This window comes from Loa loa (genome assembly GCF_000183805.2).
Source record: "Loa loa unplaced genomic scaffold supercont3.63, whole genome shotgun sequence".
Classification (NCBI taxonomy): Eukaryota; Metazoa; Nematoda; class Chromadorea; order Rhabditida; family Onchocercidae; genus Loa; species Loa loa.
In genome coordinates this window covers 27,622-47,439 of record NW_018108243.1, presented here as the reverse complement: position 1 = coordinate 47,439, position 19,818 = coordinate 27,622, and the positions used below count along the sequence as shown (strand labels likewise).

Sequence of the window (19,818 nt, the reverse complement as noted above, 5' to 3'; positions counted from 1 at the left end):
TTCAATTTCGGTAATTTGAAAAGGTATTCACTTACATTGTGCAGATTGATGAAATGTTCATTTGGAGCATGCGGAATGGAGATCATAATTTTGGTGAATTTCACTCAACGTAATGACTTTGCAGTTATAGAAGGGAGGATGACATTCTAAAAAGTTTGACTTTTCAAATATTTATTTGAACTTTGTTTTGTCTGTTGTACACTACATCTCTCGTAAAACATATATTTATTACATAGTATGTGACAGTGTACTAACGGTTGAAGAAAACATTGGGAAATTACTTATATATTGATTTATACTATACTTGGCGATACAAATACACATTCACAATTGTTCTTTAACTTCAAACAATTTGCGACTACAGTTTTTAAATCTAATGTGGTACTGGATATAAATGAATTAGTTTTCATAACAATCTGACATTCAACCCTATCCATTCTCTCGAGATTTTCTAGATCGGGTTGAATTTGCATTTCACTCTTTCCGTAATATTTTGGAGCGGAATTTTCTCTTGAAGCTTTAGAATAATAACTTAAGGTTGGAATATAGCTAGAATCGGTACAAGTAGTTATTCAGGTAGGCTGTGTGGTTTGCGGTAGTAACAACATGCGCGATGAAGTTGCATCATTTGAACGAGTTAGCGTCGTTCATGTAACTTGCATAAGTTTTTATATATGCTAATTAATTCTGATTAATACTTGATTTGCAAGGATCACCTTAACTGCTTAAACGAAAAAGTATTGAAAATGAAACAAATAACGATTAGACATCCCAGGAAGAGCAGAATTTATTGGCTGTAAATGTAGGAATAACCGAAGTATTTTTGTAATATAGAAATATTTCGATGCTGTAAAGATGTTGGAAATCAGCTCATAGTTAAGATGCTTATTAAGCTGATAACAAAGTTTATGTGCAATTGTAGGGAGGTTGTAAACAAACTTCCACTACATGAAGAGTTAGGATTATCCACAAGAGACCCATTCAGTGGATTTAATCGGTCAACAGTTCGATTTGACTCGATTCAGTTCTGTACTATCATCCATAGCCCATCAAAACCACACTGAACTACAACCACAAATAAACTCTCAGCAAATTTTTTCTTTGGATGACAATAACGAAAACCTAGTGATCGACTCTACCCATAATATTCCCTGATAATTGTCCTATAACGCAAACAAAGAATAAATCCTCCGTCAATCAATAAAACCTTTATCATAACTAATTGTCCTCGCCAATCGTGGAAAAACTTCCACATTGGTTGTCGTTAATTCGTGACTTAGACTTATTTTTTGACTTATCACATCTGAGCACCAATAACGTTAGATGTATTACTTAGTGCTATATTTCCATTGTTTTCAAAAAGACTGCTTGATCCTCTGAATTTCAACGTGTCAGAATTTTTCTAATCGTTATGAGAGACTTATGAATCCCTGTCTTCAATTTGGAGATGTTCCAACGTGACAGTCTTTTTGGCAGTTAGAAGTGAGATAGTTTGAAGTACTGTATTTAGGCGCCTTATGTTGAGAATAGTATGAGCTGAATCACCATTAAAGCTGATTTGCTTTTAAAGTTGAGCAGACATAATAATGTTGTAATATAAAGGAATATGGATTGTGCTAAATATAGATTGATATAGATTAATTAAATTGAAGAAGACTGAAGTTTTGCGATTGTTTCGAAGGCGATTTGGTTTGTCTGATTTAATTACTTAACTTTATTGGAGGGGGAGTGTAACAAATACACGATGCATTTTAATTTAATATACTTGTATAGTTCCTTCATTCTCGAGTTAACGGTCTTTGATAGCATTTCATTGAATACCTTGTTTTTTTAATTAATCAACCTGTTTAGATTTGCTTTTTAAGCAAGATGCCTTGACAGGCTATTTGTGTATTTTGCATAAGTTTGCCCATCGGGCTGAACAAAGATTTTGTTTGCTATAAAATTATGTCTCTCTTTAAGGAGATGTTAATTTGCGACTGGTTATTTTTTATTTTATTTTTTGAAAGCTACTTTTGCTAGAAAGCTATATAAGTTGAGCACTTCTGCTTCGGTTTTTTTCCGAAACGCAGTTTAGCTGTCGGAACGACTAGCAGTTTTCATTGAGAAAAAAACTTCACATCCTTACTTTGTCTGTTTTTTAGGTATTCCTATTTCCTATTAGTGAAATAAAGTGTGCGGGATTGGAACCTGTCCTGTGTTATTCATAAAAGCTGTCTGAGGGTTGATCTGAGGCATAATAAAAACTAACAATTTTCAAGAAAATTGCTCCATGAAAAGCGATTCAATGTATGACATCATCACAACCAATGTTGTTGTCGCAGCAATAACCAAGCGTCCTCATCAGACTCATCCCCTGTCGAATTATTTTCTTCTGTCGGACAATTCAAAGAAGCATCCACCCAGTTACGTTTCTAAAATTATCATTTTTAAAGCTTATTTTGAAACAGTTCCTACCTCCCAACATATCTGTAAATTCCTAGCAACACTTTCCTATCTACACTTGTCATTTCATCAGCACTACGTTTAATTTACTGCCAACATCCTTCTGCACAAAGTACGCTGATCTTGTGAGTTATAAGCGAAAAAAGAAAAAAATGGAGGGAGTATGAGACGATCACTAAATAAGCCCGACACAAATTAACATACTCTGAAAGAGACATGGATAATAAAAAACATGGACAATACAACAAATGATAAGACCTCAAACTTGGGTAATTAAATCTTTATTCCTATGAGTTGGTTAATGCAGCAACGAACTCAATAAATATATTACCAATAATGCAAATTCAATAGTGATATCAATAAGAACAAAAAAGGACACCAAACGACGTCCGACCTCGTCTATCTAACCGACCCCGTCGAAATACATCTATTGAAATGATTTTGGTGCTCAGGACCCTCTTCTTCCTCAAATAGAGAGATCTCGGCATAGCTCTCAGTTTTCTGGCACATCACAATTACCGCCTTTACTAGAGCACATAGACACAATGGACGCATAACTTTAGCTTACATTGCACGACATATCCACACATACAACATGTTATACCCAACGGATTACAATATCAAATTAATCAAATTAACAACAAAGGAATTACTGATTCACTACATCTCCTCGCGATTTCAGCAACAATCATAATAAAACATTGAGAACGCGGTATAATACTTAGTAAACCGCGCAGACGATTCATTTTAATGCAATCTATTCCTGGAAATATTAAGTACTTCTGGTTTTTTATTCCAAATATTTCGTTTAAAAGGCATCGAAGCAGTCCTTTTGGGGGTCTTACGTTCAAAATCATCAGAATCCACTGGCTTCATACGTATTAAAAATGTTTGTTAAGCAAAAAATTATTGATTTGAATACGTGGATTACAACTATTCAAATTTATTAGAAAAATATAAGAAATCAACAAAGTTGAAGCCTGTTGCCAAATCCTTTATATTTAATTTCTGAGAAAACTTTAATCCATTTACTCGATCTGTTTGCCAGTATTTTGATAACATGCATAAAAGAAGCAGTAAAAAATGACGAAATAAATGAGCTAGGAATCCCCGGTTACCACCCACCAACCTTCCAAATAAGTCAAAAAAATCAATGATATTAAAAAGCACTGTTCTAAAGAAAAGGAACTGATAATAATGAGGAAGAAGGTGAACGAAATTTCGGAATTACTGTGAAGGGAACTAAATGTTGGACAACCAACGCTTTTATCAAAAAACAGTGCATTCTATATTTCAGGAAAAAGTTACAAGAAAATGATTTAATAAGAAATAATTTAATAAGAAAATAGTTTTTTATGAGAAGCCTATTAAGAAGATTTAATGAAACAATAATGTAAAGAAACGAAAGAACAAAAATCGTTCTAAACTAGGATTAATCGAATCGACAATAAAAAGTGATGATTGTTATGCTGATGCATAATATTAGCACTCCACATGTTCTATTCCATTAAAACCATACTAGTTGTATACATTTAAAAAATTAACATCAGAAACAAGTTATAATAAACACATCAAGATTCGAAGCACACAATTAAAATTAAAATGCAATAAATGAAACGAATAAATGGCAGTAAAGTGTACAGTAGTGGATTACCTTTTGCTAATTTAATATTTTTCTATTGGTACGTAGGTCTTCTAAAATGTTTCTTGCACAATACTGGATTCAAAAAATAATACACTTCCCATTCTGGCTTGTTAACCACGATCCGTTTATTCAGGATGAAACTGATATACATATATATATATATATATAACTGATATGAATAAGAACAAATTTTAAACCCTAAGATTGTCCAAGAAATGTTTGAGAACTTTCCTCCTTTTCTTAACAAACAGAAATTGAATAGCTTCTAGTTTCAAAATGTCGAAAACCGGCCCGTTTGTGGTGGCATGATTTATTTCCCAAAACGCCATTTTCTTCTGGAATTGAATAAAGCCACCAATTCATCACTGCCTATAGACACTAGAAAGTTTAGAACAAACATCTCCAGTGAAAGTCCCTAACTTACATTTTGATTTCACAGAAAAGTTTGTAAGTGTAAAGCTCGTCCTCGTACAGAAAAAAAGTAATAGGCACTATTTTGAACTTCTGCCTATTAAATAACCCTAAGGAACTCATGCAATGCTATGCGAAGACAGAGTGACATTCCGTGCGCAACATGTTACATTAGAGAATTTGACTGGATTGATAGAACTATTTCGTTCCAAAATCTGGTTTTTGTCAAAGTACATTTGTTAATATGAGATCTGAACATCTGACAGAATTCATGGGTAAAATGAAATGCAAAACGAATCATATGACAAGCTAGATGGTAATCGGCTAAGTACTGCCATAGCTATCGTTGGTGATTCTGTAACATATTTCGAATGCCTGTCCCAATGTTATTATTATTTCAGTTGCTACATCCTGTAAAGAAGCTTTCCAAAGATGTATCTGATTTCATACAATAAAGGAAATATATGCCATCTCTAAACTAGTTTTTTTCCTAACTTTATATATCATCTCAAAACTAGTTTTCGATTAGAAATGGATAGATTTTGAGATCAAGTATATTTCATACTCAAGAAATATGATACTAATACTTTGCACAAAATCAGAAACCGTCACAACTTACGGCAGTTAAGACGCAAAATACATGGCAGAAATGACGATCTCCATCTTGCGATATATAAGCAAAACAGTTCAGATCCCTTTCATCTTGACACACTATCTGTATCTGTGCTATTTCATGCTCGACAGTAAGTTGCTGAAAAAGTAACATGCCAGAACTACTCATAAAAATACTGTTTTAAACTAACTAATCAGTCTTCCGTTTTAAAGAACTTATTTAATAAATCCGTAAATAAACGATTAAAAACCTTTGTGATAGCATCAAGCACTCGAACACCCGACACTGAGATTTCCAGTAAAACATGAGGGACTTTGGCTATTTCACGAATACCTCTCTAAAAAAAATACACTTCACCAAAAATTGCTGGAAAGAAATGAAAATGAAATTTCTGCTTTACATTCAAGAAAGGCATATATGTGAGTATATCTTACTTTCAACTTAATCATAGCTCTTCGAGAATCCTCTGTCTCCTCAACATTCGATATTTCCATTGATCCAAGATAATGAGCTGAATACGAAATGCAGCTCTCAATAAGTGTACTAGATGAATGCTGCCATTCAGTTTGACGTCCCCCAACAATCGCTGAATGAGGTATTTGGGTACTTGATGATGACTGCACCGTACTCCTAAACTTTCATCACTAGATGCAATTCATTGGATTTTTTTTTAATAAAATTCACCATGTATTTCAATTTGATCATGTTTTTAAAATGCAATTCATTATGTTTTTTCTTTCTCTTTTATAAAATGAAAAAAATAATACCCTAGAAACTTTTTTCTCAGAAAGCTATGAAGCAAAAGAAACCACCTGCTCTCCTGTCCACTGTCTGTTTCATCTTCTTGCGCTGCTGCTGCTGCTCGTTCTGCTGCCTTTTGACGTCGCTCTTCCTTTGCTTTCTTTAGAGAATTTAAAATTCGTTTTTGATGACCAAGTTTTGTGATACCAAGAATCTGAAAATAATGCTTACTAAGAAGAAAAGAAACCAAAACGCATGAAAATGTCGTCTTGAAATCTTACAGGGAGCAAGTCACTCACTTTCAAATGTTTCCGCGTTGAATCGACTGCAAAAACGATCAGCATTGATGTCAACCCGCCACTTACGAAATGACCGAGATAATCTTCTAAGTCCAGTGAATGCAACCAGTCCGAAACATATGCAAATGAATCTGAAGAAAATCCTGATAATTCAGATTAACAAACTCAAGGATTAGTAGCTCCTCGAGGGTAAATTTAGCAATGAGTGGTTTCGAAATTTTAAAACTAACTTGCACTTGGGATGGAAACATTTGGGTAATTTTCTAGATACATCCCGATTTGGTGTTGAGTTGACTTATCAAACCCAATTTCTTGCATAGCAACACGATCGAGTGTCGACTGCTGCAAATAACAGCCGATGGATGTTGAGGAATGCAAATCAAAGAAAATTTTTTGGTTTCAAAAAGGAGTCCTCTAAATAAAATCTCTATTTGCTTTCAAAAATAAGAGCACATACCATATGAGTGACATTGTCAAAACCATTGCTTTCGAGGATTTCCGCTATTTCATTTGCTCTGGGATTAGGTATCCCAACACACACGTTTAGCCATTCAGCAACAGCATTCATCCCTCGCTGCAAGGAAAAATGCTGCGTAATTTAGCAAAAGTAGCAGTAAGTCTTTTTTAAAAACTTAAGGTTTAGTTTATTGCAAATCCCTAGACTGTTTAGAGAAGCTTCCACTGTTTTGATGAGAGAAGATAGTGTATTATTGCCTTCAGTCGCACGACTTCACATTTTTGGTTTGAATTACGTAACTGTCTTACTTTATGGCATTAATACAACTTCAGCCGACTCTTACGAAATGGAATCCTATCATTGGATTTTATCAGCTACTCATCAGTTAACTTTTCATAATTTCAAGGTTGAAATAAAACATCTACGTAGTCTTCCAAAAGTTAAAGTGGCGGTAAGTGATTATTTGTAATTAATGACCTTCAATACTGACCAGTTGTTTATATCTTTTGTCAGCATCAAATCCAAGTGAATGTCTGTTTTGCACTGCTTGTGGTCCATTTAACTGCAATGTTAATGCATGAGATCTCCGATCTCTGAGGTAAACGGCCACTTTTGGTTCATAATGAGCTGTAAACACCGATTCCCGACAAATTGCGCCACCAAATGATTCCATTATTTCACTGATCTGATAGTATATTCTTTAACATTCTTTAACACTCTTTAACAAGAGTCATAACCGACTACTTTTTATTGTTCCACAGTTATTTCTTGACAACCTCACATATAGCATAGATTTCCAAGAAAGAAGTGTAAAACTATCATAGTTTAGAAAACGAAAATTTATTCCCACAATTGAATTATAGCTGAGAAATTTACTTTCTTCCATTCGATACTTTCATCCAAGGAACTATGCCTGGTTGAAACGTTGTCATTTTGTGCAAATGATGCCTGTATACTGCTGTTTAGTTCGTCCCTATGTTGCTCGCCATCGCTGGAGATAGATAATCCACACATGTCTAAGAACAAAGGGCTGAAGCGTAAGAAAGAAAAGCAAAGCTGCTTTTGGTATCTGTATTTATAAAGATGCATATTCACCTCTTCCTGAAATTTTGCTAAGAACTTAATTTTGATTATGAGTGCTCACCCCTACTTGTGCTACCATGTGTTGGTATTGAAGACGCAGTTCGCAAGCGTACCTCCACAGAAGAAAATGATTGATCATCCATGCTGGAACAGCTTAAATTATAAAAACATTTCGGTTTTAGCGTTGGAAAAAATTTGGCTAGAAATAAAATTTCACCTGGATTGCTTGTAAAGCTGACTGCGTTCCTGCGACGGAGAAATTACTGATGGCGGTGTTGAAGAGACATGGGAGATTATCGGTAGGGAGCATGACGATGCCAAAGTGCAATCTGTCCCCACTGAAATACAGATTTATTTTGTTCGGGTGAGTGAATAACGAAAATTCCCAACATGATAGGCTTCATTAAAAGCAGTAGGAACCTGTTGACGATGGTGATATTGTGTCCTTCTGCGTGTGCTGTGATCTTTTGCTTACAGTGGGAGATTGTGACAATTGCTGTCTAGCGTTATCCTAAAAATCGAAATCTTTTTTAATTGAAAAATATTAAATATCACGAATCAAAACAAACTTCGTCACAAGGATATTTCAAACCTGACTGCAAAGGAAATGATGAATGCGAGATGCAGTAGTTTCAGGACTCGGAAGATGGTCAAGGTCAGATTGGCCGTCAACATTGTTCGCTCCATTTTCATTTTCTGCTGTTATGACTTCCACACAACTTGCCAGTGCAGTCTAAAGTAACTAGGTGCTAATGCAAAAAAAGCCTCGAATAGAAAAAAAAACTATAATAAAGATTTTGGAAAATATTCCGCACATATTAAACAAATACCTTCATCGACCAATTTGAATTAAAAGCAGCTGTCGCAGAACTACGATCTGGTACAGAATAATCGTCATTTAAGAGACGTGAATGCCTTCTCCGTTTACTCTAAAACAAGATTCATTTTAATCTTGATAGAATTTCCTGCATTTGTTACTGTTCTAAAAAGGGATGAATATCAGGTCAGAAAAACTCCCCGTGCTTTCATTCGCTTCTGACTAAAACTGAAACTTGCTTCAATTATAATGATGTACAGTCGATGAGGCATGATCTCGCAAATATTAAGTTTTAAATGGATATAGGCTATTTATTACTAAACTTACTTCTTCCATAAGATACCTTTCCGGGGAATTTTGTATTGACAGAATGCTGGCTGAAGCTGACATAGAAACCTCTTCAGGGAGTGCTAATGGTGCACGGCCTTGAGTTAACGAAGCTGTCCCGGATGGAACACTGCTGCTTTGTTCTCCAGGAGATAAGGCTAAAAATCCTATCGAATGATATAACTCACTGTCAAAATAAGGTTTGCATATAGAATTTTTGATGATTAGAAGAATCACTAAAATAGTATAGTTTCGCCCCAACTAATTTGAACTTTAAAAATGAAAAATTGTCTTCAGACAGTAGAAAAAAAACATACAACGTTCAAGTGTTGAGCAGGCGAAAGTGATGATGGATGCTGGGCTTTCTGTTCGATGGGAAGGAGAGCTTGGAGGGCTATAGTTAACAACAAGACCACTGTCCTTATCCACATTAGCTTCATGTGCTTTAGTTTTCCGAGGAGCCGGTTCAGGCTTCAAGGTTTCCTCTAGTAAGAGAAAACACTGACGACCGGGTTTCACTAAAAATAAGTGGATGAATTCCAGTTTCTAATGTACTTCAAGTCTGATTCGTAGTAAATGCAAAAACGCGAACTTTTAAAACTAATTACATGTAGTTGCAATGTTATTAAATATGTGGTTTCTTACCAGGTGGCATAGTCTGTATACCATCACTTCTAACACTACAAGATGGTGTACCAATATTTTCACAGCCACCCTCATGTACAGATTTAGCTTCGCAGGAATGCTGCCAACGTCGATGTCCTGAGGACAGATTTCACTATTCATTCAACACACTACTAAACCAACAAGGAATACATTTTTGCTTTCTCGCCAAAATTATCGGGTATACTCAGGAGAAGATATGAAAAACTATCACATATTTAAGCTAAATTTTCTGCCCTGGAAAATTTGAGAAAGTATGGGAAAAAATCCAAATCAATGAAAATTTACCAGGTGGTGGAGCATTATCGTAAACGACGAGATTACGTGGCACATTGTCATAGCCCAGTAGAGGATGTGGTGGACTTGTCACATTATCATATGGAACAACATGCTGTGATCGCCAAGCATCATACGAAAGTGGAGCCTGGTATGAGCATGCTACTGCTGAATCTAGAATAAAACAATTATTGCAAAAAAAACTACAAAAGCAAAAGATAAATCCTGTCCAAGTAGAGTGAGGAAAGTGGAGATACGATGCTGAGACAGACCTTCCACTAAAACTGATCAGCTGAAATCAATTTTTCACATAATTTTAGTGCAAAATTTATTTCTTTTAGTGTGCGCGTGACAAAAACCAGTCCTTATTCAAAATATTTTCCTAAGTTTTGGTTTTCTAAATGCTAACAACGAAGCAGTTTTTGTACCTGGATTAAGTGATGTTTGACCAAGTCCCATCCTTGGTAAAAGAACGCCATTTCTCTGAAGTGTATGTCTATACCTATGACTCGGCAGTATGATGGCAAACCGAGATACGTTATTTTCTACACTAAAACCTTCTGCTTGACCTGGTGATGGCTGCGAACTGAAATACACCAGTGCAGAATACAAACAACCAAGCATAAAAGCATTACATAATGAGAATTTTCAACAAATGACCAGAACAAAAATATTTCAAGAAAAAAAAACTTTACTCAGACTCGCTCCCAGATGATTCCACACGAGTGGCCGACGAAGGTAGGGTTGAACTATCATCCAGATCGCGTTCATGTGCAATCACATCAGCCTGAAAAGTGGTTCAGAATTTTTAATTTTCGAATAATTGCAAAAAGTTTTAGAATTGCTAACATTAAAAAAAATACCACTATCGATGGTGGTGGATAACACGTGCCAATCTCCGAAGTGCTATTAGTCGAACTATGCTGTGCGTGATTTCGAGATGCTTGAAGCCTGGCTGAAGCACAGAAATATCTTTTTTGGAAAAAGATTTTGGCTTCTGAAAAAGTCATTTGCTACTTCGATTTTACTTCCAAATAATACCTGTAGATGATTCCGGTATCGGTTTCCAAACAACATCTTTTGGGTTAGCACCATACTTCGAACAAAAAGGTAAATTTAAGTAAACTGAATAATTCTCTGCAGTCATTTTGTCATCTTGACGATTCTTACATTTTTGTATGTAAGCTATAAAATATCAGCAGTCAATGCACATTAAGCATGATAGTATGATAAGTCTCAAGAAACCACCTAGAAACAGAGAACCAAAAAGAACCTTCAATGAGCTTGCGACATTCTGACCACCCTTCTCGGCTTTGTATCACTTGTGTAAGATCTGAAGCTTTTTCGTTTTCATGCTCTGCCAAAGTTTCCAATACAGTACGTCCTTGTCCATCACGCGTATCAACATTGATGCCTGTAACCTTAGGACATACAGAAAAATTGTAGAATAGGTAAAATTATTACTATCTGAATGAACTACGCTATACAAAAAACACCAAAAAAGATTCTATTCAGAAAGTTCTAACAAAAAAGAATAAGCGATATATGATTAACCTTGTTCAAGCAGTAACTTAACAGCATCAACCTTCCCAAACAATGCTGCGACATGTAACGCACTACCTTCTTCGGTAACATAGTCAAGGTCAAAACCGGAATGACACAGTATTTGAAGACAGTCAATATGACCGTGACGAGCAGCTGCATGTAATGGATATACCACTTGAGCTAAATGTCGTGACCTTCCTGGATCTGTGGTAATGCACTCTGATGCACTCTAAAGAGAGTTCACTTAGAAAAATCCAAAAAATATTAGTCAACTCAAGTTATAATACTAATATTTCCAAACGAAAATCTAACTTGCAGTGCTAATTCTGGACAATTACTGATGAGTAAGCGACACACGTTAGCTTTTCCAAGTCTTGCAGCTACATCTAAAGCTGTTTCAGCACGTGCATTCCTCGCCCTGGCATCTGCATGCTTCTGAAAAGTATCTTTATGATATAAGATTTTATTTCACCTAGTTTTCAAAAAGAAAAAAGCATTTTAGTTGATAGGTTTACTGTTCAGATCAATGAATTTCAAATTAAAACATACAGCAAGCAGAACAGTGACGACTTTGCCGTGGCCATGTTGTGCTGACAGATGCAGAGGCGATTCTTTGGCGTTATTTACCGCATCAACAGTATTCGGTTCAGCATTAATTAAAGTCTGAAATATATGTAAATGCGAAAGTTAGGATTTAAATTCTGATGTATTCCAGATGCTTACCAGGTTGGAGTACCATTAATGCTGATTACCTGTATAACTTCAACGTGGCCATTCCATGCTGCTAAGTGTATTGGCAAACATCCTCGCCGATCTTTTATTCGTGCCATTTGTGAATCAACATTCAGCAAAATTTTAACTACCTTGAAGAAATTGGATTTGCAAAAGACAATGTTGTAGTGAATTAAGATGAAGCGTTACATATAGGAAGTTAAGAGATGGATTAATTGTACCTCCTTATGGCCCAGCAAAGCGGCAAGATGTAGCACTGTATAACCGTTCGACGGATCTACAATCGAACATAGCCAAGCTGAATGTGATGATGTCGATGCACGCAAAAAGCTATAACATTTTGGAGGAGCTATTACTGTGCTTAAAACTCTTTACATTCGAATCTTTCTGTTACCATTTACTTCATTCGATTCTATCGAATCGATAATAAGATTCTCAACTATATTACAAATTCCTCATTCAACATTAACATTTGAAAATTAAAAAAAAAAAAAAAAAGAAAACCAAAGAAAGAAAAAATAATGAAAATTTACTTCAGTGGTGTCCGTGGCCGCTTGCTGCGTCTGCTTAATAGCCATGTCTGCACCTTCTGCGCATCTCCCCGTCTCACCGCTTCAAAAAGTTCCTGTAAGCAGTACCCCAATCAAAAATAATGATGCACACATACGCTGTAACATTACGTGTTTTCTTTATATTTGAATATCGGATTACGCATGCACATAATACTAAAAATGGAACTACGAAGTCTTTCCAAGTTCTCGTCAATAAAAAAGCAGTTCATCTGCACACAGTTCTTTCTGTCTTGAAAAAAGAACTTACCTGCTGAACAGAGTTAAGTTCTTTTGGTCCCATCGTTGCATGACGATAGAGCTCTTCGAAATCATCGAAAAAATACACATTTATGACTCATCCTGGCACAATCACGTCATCTATGTCGCAGTGCTGCCATTATTAAAATAAGATGTAAATTTTAAAAAAGCATGAAAGACAAAAAATTCACAAGGATTTCACAATGATCCACCAGTTTTAATTTACAATACATCGAGCTGTAAAAAAAAAACCTCATCAATCTTTCGGCAGCTGAGTTTTGCCGGTAAATCACAACCACATATTTAGCTAGCAACGAAATTATGAAACTTCCACTAAAATTCTTATCATTTCTTTTACATGTCTTGTAGAAGCTCCAGTAGTGTATTAAACTGTTTTATAATCAAATTCAAAAAAAACAGATTTGGTAGAAAACAAGTTCAAGCTTTTCGACAACTTCTGAAAGGAATATCAATATCAAACGAGGTTAGAAAAGAAAATCTCTGAGCAATTCTAAATGACATAGAAATTATTCAGGAAAAGTAATATTGGAAAAAGCGAAAGTTTTATTTGCCTTATAAATTTTAAATGAGACGACGTTTTTTCGGTAGTAGATTACAGTCATGTGCCTTAACCAGATGAAATAAAGGACTCCGGAACTCAGCTGACCAATTTGGAATCCAGGAAGTAATCCTCGTCAAGCTGGAACTCAAGAAGTAGAAAAAAAAAGAGCTACAACAATGCATCAAGGCTGTGCTGCGGTGTATGATCAACGAATCTTACCCAAGAAACCTTCCCGGCCAGTTCGATAAAAAATTTCCAACTACCGAAAAATTACTCAATGGAAATAAATCTGTTTAGTTGTAGGTGGAAATTCTCGCCGCCTCATTTCGGTAATAGCCAAAGTAGTCTTGAGGGAAAAACACTTCCCCTTGATCTACCCGAAAGGAGGATGAATATGCGAATGAAGGATCGGGAAAGAGCGAAGGAAGATAGCTCAGGGAAGAGGAGCAAAGCAGATGTAAGACGTGAAAAAAAAAGAAATTACTTTAATGTCAGCACGAAAAGAAGCACGTCGAATTTTAAAAATCATGCAAATTACGGCCTGAAACTTTTTCTCCACAACTCAGAATCAGTTCCAATCATAAAGCTAGTAAATCCTTCCTCGTTTAAATGCCAGCAACAATAATTTAAATACCCGAAACGTATGCAAGGGAGCGCAACCAAATTTGTAAAAGATATATCTTCGAAATCCCAAGCAAAGTGACAATGAATTCTGGATTTTGAATGTGCCAAAGGTCAAGCGAAGTTATCCTGTGTCCCAATTTATGAACAATGAAATAGATCGACTTGTCAAAAGCTAAATTTCTGCCAGATTCAGTCAAATCCTGTTCATTCAGTTATCGTCTTCTCGCAAAAATACATTTGGTGGATTGTTAACTGCTCGGTTGTATGGGATTATTATGCAAGTTTAAACTTCACAGCAGCACCAACTAATTTCTGAAGTACCACACTAGCGTCAATTACCGTTTAACCTTGAAATCTGCATGCAATATAGGAACTAAACACCTCGCACTTCTGTTCCCAATTCCAAATTTGTTACAAAACTGCTCGAAAACGGAAACAATACCGATCGATTGGGGAAAGTTGTCCGTGGCAGTTGCCTGTGTACAAATGTATATATATGTGTGTATGTATATATATATATATATATATATGTGTGTGTGTGTGTGTGTGTATGTCCATGTGCGTGTGTGTGTGTGTGTATGTGTGGGTGTGCGTGTCTGTGTGTCTGTCTACCTATTGCCGTGTTGTATGGTGCTGACAGCAGGGTCATTTAACTTCAAAAGACGATACATTGGTTGGCTGGTGAATCGTGTAAAGCAGTGCTGTCCACAGCTGTTGCGCTGTTGTGGTATGTAAATGCAGGTCATTAGGGTGGAGGAAACATATGGTATTCCAAATGATAGAGAACGAAGTGCAAGTTCATACCTTGCAATTTGATTATAATTATTTGAAATTTCAGTAATTCCAAGTATCGAAAATTGAAAAAGATCAGAACAGACGTAATGGTTCAAACAAATCTCGTAATTCTCCACCAGTATATTTAGCTTTGAAAAATCATTGTGGATAAGCAATATCTGTGAGCTTTCCGTTCATATGCAAAAGTTACGAAAAGAGAAAGAATCGAAATAGGATTTCGCGGAAGATAAACAAAGGTAACAGACTGCAGAGCAAACGGAACTTTCGTCGAAGAGTGCGCCTGCTACACAATAGCTGCATGAAAAGATGAGTTCCCCTACACTCATCCATATTTTATATTTCCTAATGTTTTTCCTCTTCATTGGAAAACTAAGACCAAACTTCAACTCAACTATAGCATTTTTCACTGGCTTAAACAACCTCGGCAATTTTTGAGTTTCGCAAAAAACACAATATTACTGAGCTAAGCATTGGACAGACAACGACGGTTTCGCTTTTAGGAACTGCCCTCGATGGATTTTTTGATGATTGTTTTTGTCGTCCAGTCCATTCTCAAAGAAAGGATTAGGCCAATGGGAGTGTGCCACGGAATGCCACAATGTGTAACTTAGATTGAGAGAACAAAGCAAACTACTCCCTTACTACTGCTGATCTCTCGAACATTTTTAACAATTCACATAAGTACGATTAGGCGCCAAAATAACGCCGATTGAAAGCTATAATTAAAGCATAACAAATCTGCAAAAATCTCTTATTATGCGCAACTATTTTAAGTGCATAAACTTAATTCATATTATTTTACTTTTTTATTTCTTTCGTAAAGAATTGTAGGTGACGTTGTTTACGATTTTACTGTATGGTGATGGCATCCTCAATTTTTGATGCTTGAAATTTATACAAAACAAGAAAAAGTCAATAAGTCTGTGACCTAAATGATGCTGAAAATGATGGAAGAGATGAAGGAAAACTGAAAACATGGAAATGCCAATTGCAATTGAAATTTGATTTGTGTTACACCTTTACTATCAACAAAATTCATAGCAAAAAGCTTAGAATTGATGAGGAATGGAACAAAGTTATGTAAAGAACACATATACTTTTCTCTTAGGCAATATTAAGAATTTGCAGTCAACGACTACTTACATCTTTATTGACAATGAATTAGCTGAATTTTAACTACTACTACGTTTTTTGGTAAAAAAAAAAACTTTGGTTAGATCAAATCAACTTCTACCTAAAAAAGCAAAGAAAAAAAGAAGGAGAAGGAACATAAGGCAGTGTTTTCTATCTCAATTTTATCAACTGAATATAATGAAAGAAAAGAAAAAACAATACTACTAAAAGACATTTGGTTTTATTTTAATATTATTAGTGACAGAGAATATTCTCAAATTCCTTATATTTAGAATCTTTTTATTTATTGTTTTAAAGTTATCTAGTGAAGTGTTTAGTAATAATGAATATCTTTCATGAAAAAAGCAAACTAATCAAATGTGAGTACGACATAAAGGATGGAACTAGCAACTTTCAAGAAACGTATTTGCACACACGTCTAGTTTGAATGATGGATGAAATCAGAGCATTCCAAAACGAAAACCCCTTGTCATTTAAGAATTCTAAACTTTTTCTTTCAAAACAGATATTCTATAGGATATGCATGACAGCATATAAACAACTTCAAACCAAATGGCCATCATCCAAACCAATAAATGCTGGTAAAAAAGGAGGAAATATATCATACATAACAGCAGGGCTCTTTTTAAATTTCCCTTTTTTTTTGTACTTCTCTGTGGTCTTTCTTTAACGTCACTTTCACCTATTTATGACAATACTGTGTTTTTTAGAGTAAGATGCCATTTGACCTTCAGGAAAAAGTACTTTTTGCTGTTATTCTTTTCCATTTAATGAGCAAGCTTAAATCTATTGATTTCATTGTCCAATGAAACTTGGTATACTACTCGAAAAAGTCCTGAATTTAAATGAATAAGAATGGCCTTGTTTAGTGAACTATCAGTCTGTGTAACAGTTTTAAATACCATAAGCATGAAAGATTGATAAATTCGACAAACTGGATTCAAGGTATGATTTACAGGAAGGTTTAAAAGCTAAACTAATGAATATCAGTGATTGCTGACCGGTTTTCGTCATTAGCTTTACCGAGCCTAACATTGGGTTTGAAGAGTTCTGGTTATATTCTTGATATTCGAAAACCTATCAGATATTTCAGTAGTAGCAATTATTCAGCAGTCTTAAACCTGAATGAGAAGACAAACAAATGATAAAACGGAAGGAACTTACAAAATCATGACAAAATATAACATGATTAGACAAAAGTTTATAAAATAGTTGCTGAAAGCGATGACTGCTTTTAAAGTAGATTAGTTAACAAGAAGATAAGAGGTGGCTGATGTCACTTCCACTAAATTATACAATGGAAGAAAGCACTCGAAGGATATTGACGATGTTATTGCTCACTTATCCATCACTGCTGCTGCCAGTTCGTTTTATTCCAAAGCTTTCCTGCTCTCTAATAATAGCTTCTAGGGATAGGAGAAAGGAAGTTCTGTGCCCCTTTATGACCTGAATGAGTGCCCGTAAAAAGTGACAGCTTGTATTGAAGAGAAAAGTTGATGACGTTACAAAATAATAGGGCCAAGATCGGAAATGGAAAGGAAATGAAGGAATTAATTCGCTGTCTTAATTATGTCGCCTTCCTTTCCTTTCCAATGCATCACAACGTTAAATACTATTTTTCTTTAATGGCACTGGCCAAACGTATGGATTTGGAAATTTTAACGAGACAACCTTAAAAATTTGCATTCAGAATTTGTCTCTATTCTTTTTTCCTTCTTTTTCCATACGACGGTTGTCAGTCCAAGGTGTTTGTTATTTGCTGTTGGTTCAGTTCTCGAACAGGTCACAAATACATCTTTCAACTTATAACTATTTCATCTATTTAAATAAAAAAAGCACAATCGAAAATAAATTTTTTTCCCAGTATTCTAGATTTTTTCTCCAGCATAATTATAAATGTATGCAGTGGTTCAGACGAAGACACCGTTATACATAAAAAAGAATATGAAGGAAATTTAAATTAAGAGCACAAAGAAAGTGTTGTAAATGAAAAATAATATGGTAGAAAATACTTCATTGATCAAAGATATGCTTAACTAACTTTTTGTTTCAAATCCAGTAACAGAAATGAAATGTTTCTGAAAGATTTTTTTCCAGATAGGGGTATCGCTGTAGTAATTTCTACGATACAAAAACTAGCAAACTTTAAGCAAAACTGAAATATTTACATGAATTGATAGCGATCATAGATGGATAAAATTTGTGTTTAAATTTTGACAGAGCCATTCCTGGAATGACTTTATTTCGCACTGACTTTATTCGCAGGATTTGGTGATTCGAGAATCTGTTACTGGTTCTCCAAAGCAGCAAGAACGAATAGTTGGTCATTTCAAGAGTTTGAACGAATAAACATTCTCAAATTATCCATGTTGAATGACTGGCACTCTGATTTGAATTCAATTTGCTGTAACCGAGTTATGATAATCCTTACACTTGAAAAAAGACCTCTATAGGTAAAAATTGGACGATATCAATAAATGGTACGAAACAGCTAAAAAAACTAGACGGATAGAACCGGAGTTAAATGTCCGTCAATTGCAAGAAGTTTCATTTCAGCTGATAAAATCACTAAAGTCAGAAATAAATCAAGAAAGCTAATGATAACAAAAACTGATGCAAGAAATGAAACAGAACGGAAATAATCATCATAGCAAAGATAACCTCGAGTGAACAACAAAAAATAAAAGGCCGATCTTCCGGAACAGATAAACAATTTTAAGGCAAGCCTTACAACTTTCGATCTTCATATTATTGAAATGCACAAAGAAGTAGGCGCTTATGGTACTATACCAATGCAAACAACTCGACGTTTCGTCGTAATCAATCGTGTTGAGTATACTTAGAATTTTTTTTCCCACAACATCTGTCGTATAATCAGATGCTAAACACCACCCTTCTTTTTTTTCTTTCTTTTGATTATGAGTGGTTGGCTATTTGTTGATATTAACCGATTATCTATGATCTTGTTTTCAAGCATTCATTGAATACAAGATTGATCTGGTCTTGCAGATGTGAGATATGAAGACGAAGAAATGGTAAGGAAGGCTTTATAAATTTCAGAAATTACAAAATAAGAACAACAAATGAAATTAATAGTACCATCTACTAATCACAAAAATTTCACTCGAAATTTTTGTTTGGAATTTTTGTATAAACAAATTTTATTTAGAATTTTTAACTCATACAACAATGTCATATGGTATATTTACTTGTTAATGCAATTGTAGAGAAAATCAATAATTCATATCGACTGGGTGCAGCGAAAGTTTAGCAATGCAAAGTACTGATTCCGATAACACTGAAATTGGTCTGACATATTTTTTCACAGTATTGGCTTAGGCCATTTAAGCAAATTACAATTTTTCTCTTTTTTTTTTTGCAAAGTTTAAGTCAATTAAATGTGCTACTGGAATAGTTTTCTTAATCAAATATAATTGTTATGAAAAACTGAAAATACTACTTAGAAGTATTTAATAAAACTAGAAGTAGAATATTTTTGGAAATTTAATCGTTTCATTTTTGAATTTACTTCATTTTTCCTTGCCCTAATTAATTAAAATCATCCATTTTATCAGCAAGTATCCATTTCCACTGAATGTTCTCCTCCCACACTTCAGTATTCAGGGTTAGTAAAGTTAGACACTGAAATCATTCAAATCAAATCAGTGTGTTCTAATAATTATATCGTTGAAGTTTAATGCAAAGAATTGAGCAGTTATAGCAAACGGAGTCAAAAGTATTTTTAATAAAATTTCTCGCACATTGAATTTTAATTTTAGGATCACTGTACCAATTAAATTTTTATTTATATCATTTAAAAAGAAAGTATCCTGCAATCTA

At 34.8% G+C, this 19,818-nt stretch overlaps 2 protein-coding genes across 2 annotated transcripts; one reads left to right on the top strand and one right to left on the bottom strand.

Moving 5' to 3' along the window:
• Positions 1 to 4,596: 4,596 nt before the first annotated feature.
• On the bottom strand, positions 4,597 to 12,994 carry LOAG_01860 (AIDA-1b). Its single transcript, XM_020445869.1, has 31 exons — positions 12,874 to 12,994; positions 12,588 to 12,679; positions 12,276 to 12,384; positions 12,075 to 12,185; positions 11,872 to 11,985; positions 11,635 to 11,757; positions 11,332 to 11,551; positions 11,051 to 11,191; positions 10,819 to 10,962; positions 10,641 to 10,732; positions 10,473 to 10,564; positions 10,206 to 10,363; positions 9,790 to 9,951; positions 9,484 to 9,600; positions 9,156 to 9,356; positions 8,839 to 8,996; positions 8,525 to 8,623; positions 8,287 to 8,427; positions 8,115 to 8,205; positions 7,912 to 8,032; positions 7,756 to 7,847; positions 7,488 to 7,627; positions 7,102 to 7,296; positions 6,612 to 6,728; positions 6,385 to 6,496; positions 6,155 to 6,285; positions 5,927 to 6,069; positions 5,549 to 5,744; positions 5,365 to 5,451; positions 5,121 to 5,252; positions 4,597 to 4,912 (listed from the first exon to the last, which is right to left on the bottom strand). The coding sequence occupies exons 1-31, from the start codon at positions 12,904 to 12,906 to the stop codon at positions 4,826 to 4,828; spliced, it is 3,951 nt and encodes a 1,316-aa protein (XP_020303721.1). The 5' UTR covers positions 12,907 to 12,994; the 3' UTR covers positions 4,597 to 4,825.
• A 455-nt stretch (positions 12,995 to 13,449) lies between these two features.
• Positions 13,450 to 14,865, top strand: LOAG_01859 (hypothetical protein; the record flags this gene model as incomplete). The annotated part of the gene is made up of 4 exons (XM_003137397.1): positions 13,450 to 13,468; positions 13,546 to 13,624; positions 13,729 to 13,882; positions 14,791 to 14,865. 4 exons carry the CDS (start codon positions 13,450 to 13,452, stop codon positions 14,863 to 14,865), a joined length of 327 nt encoding a protein of 108 aa, XP_003137445.1.
• Between the last annotated feature and the right edge of the window lie 4,953 nt (positions 14,866 to 19,818).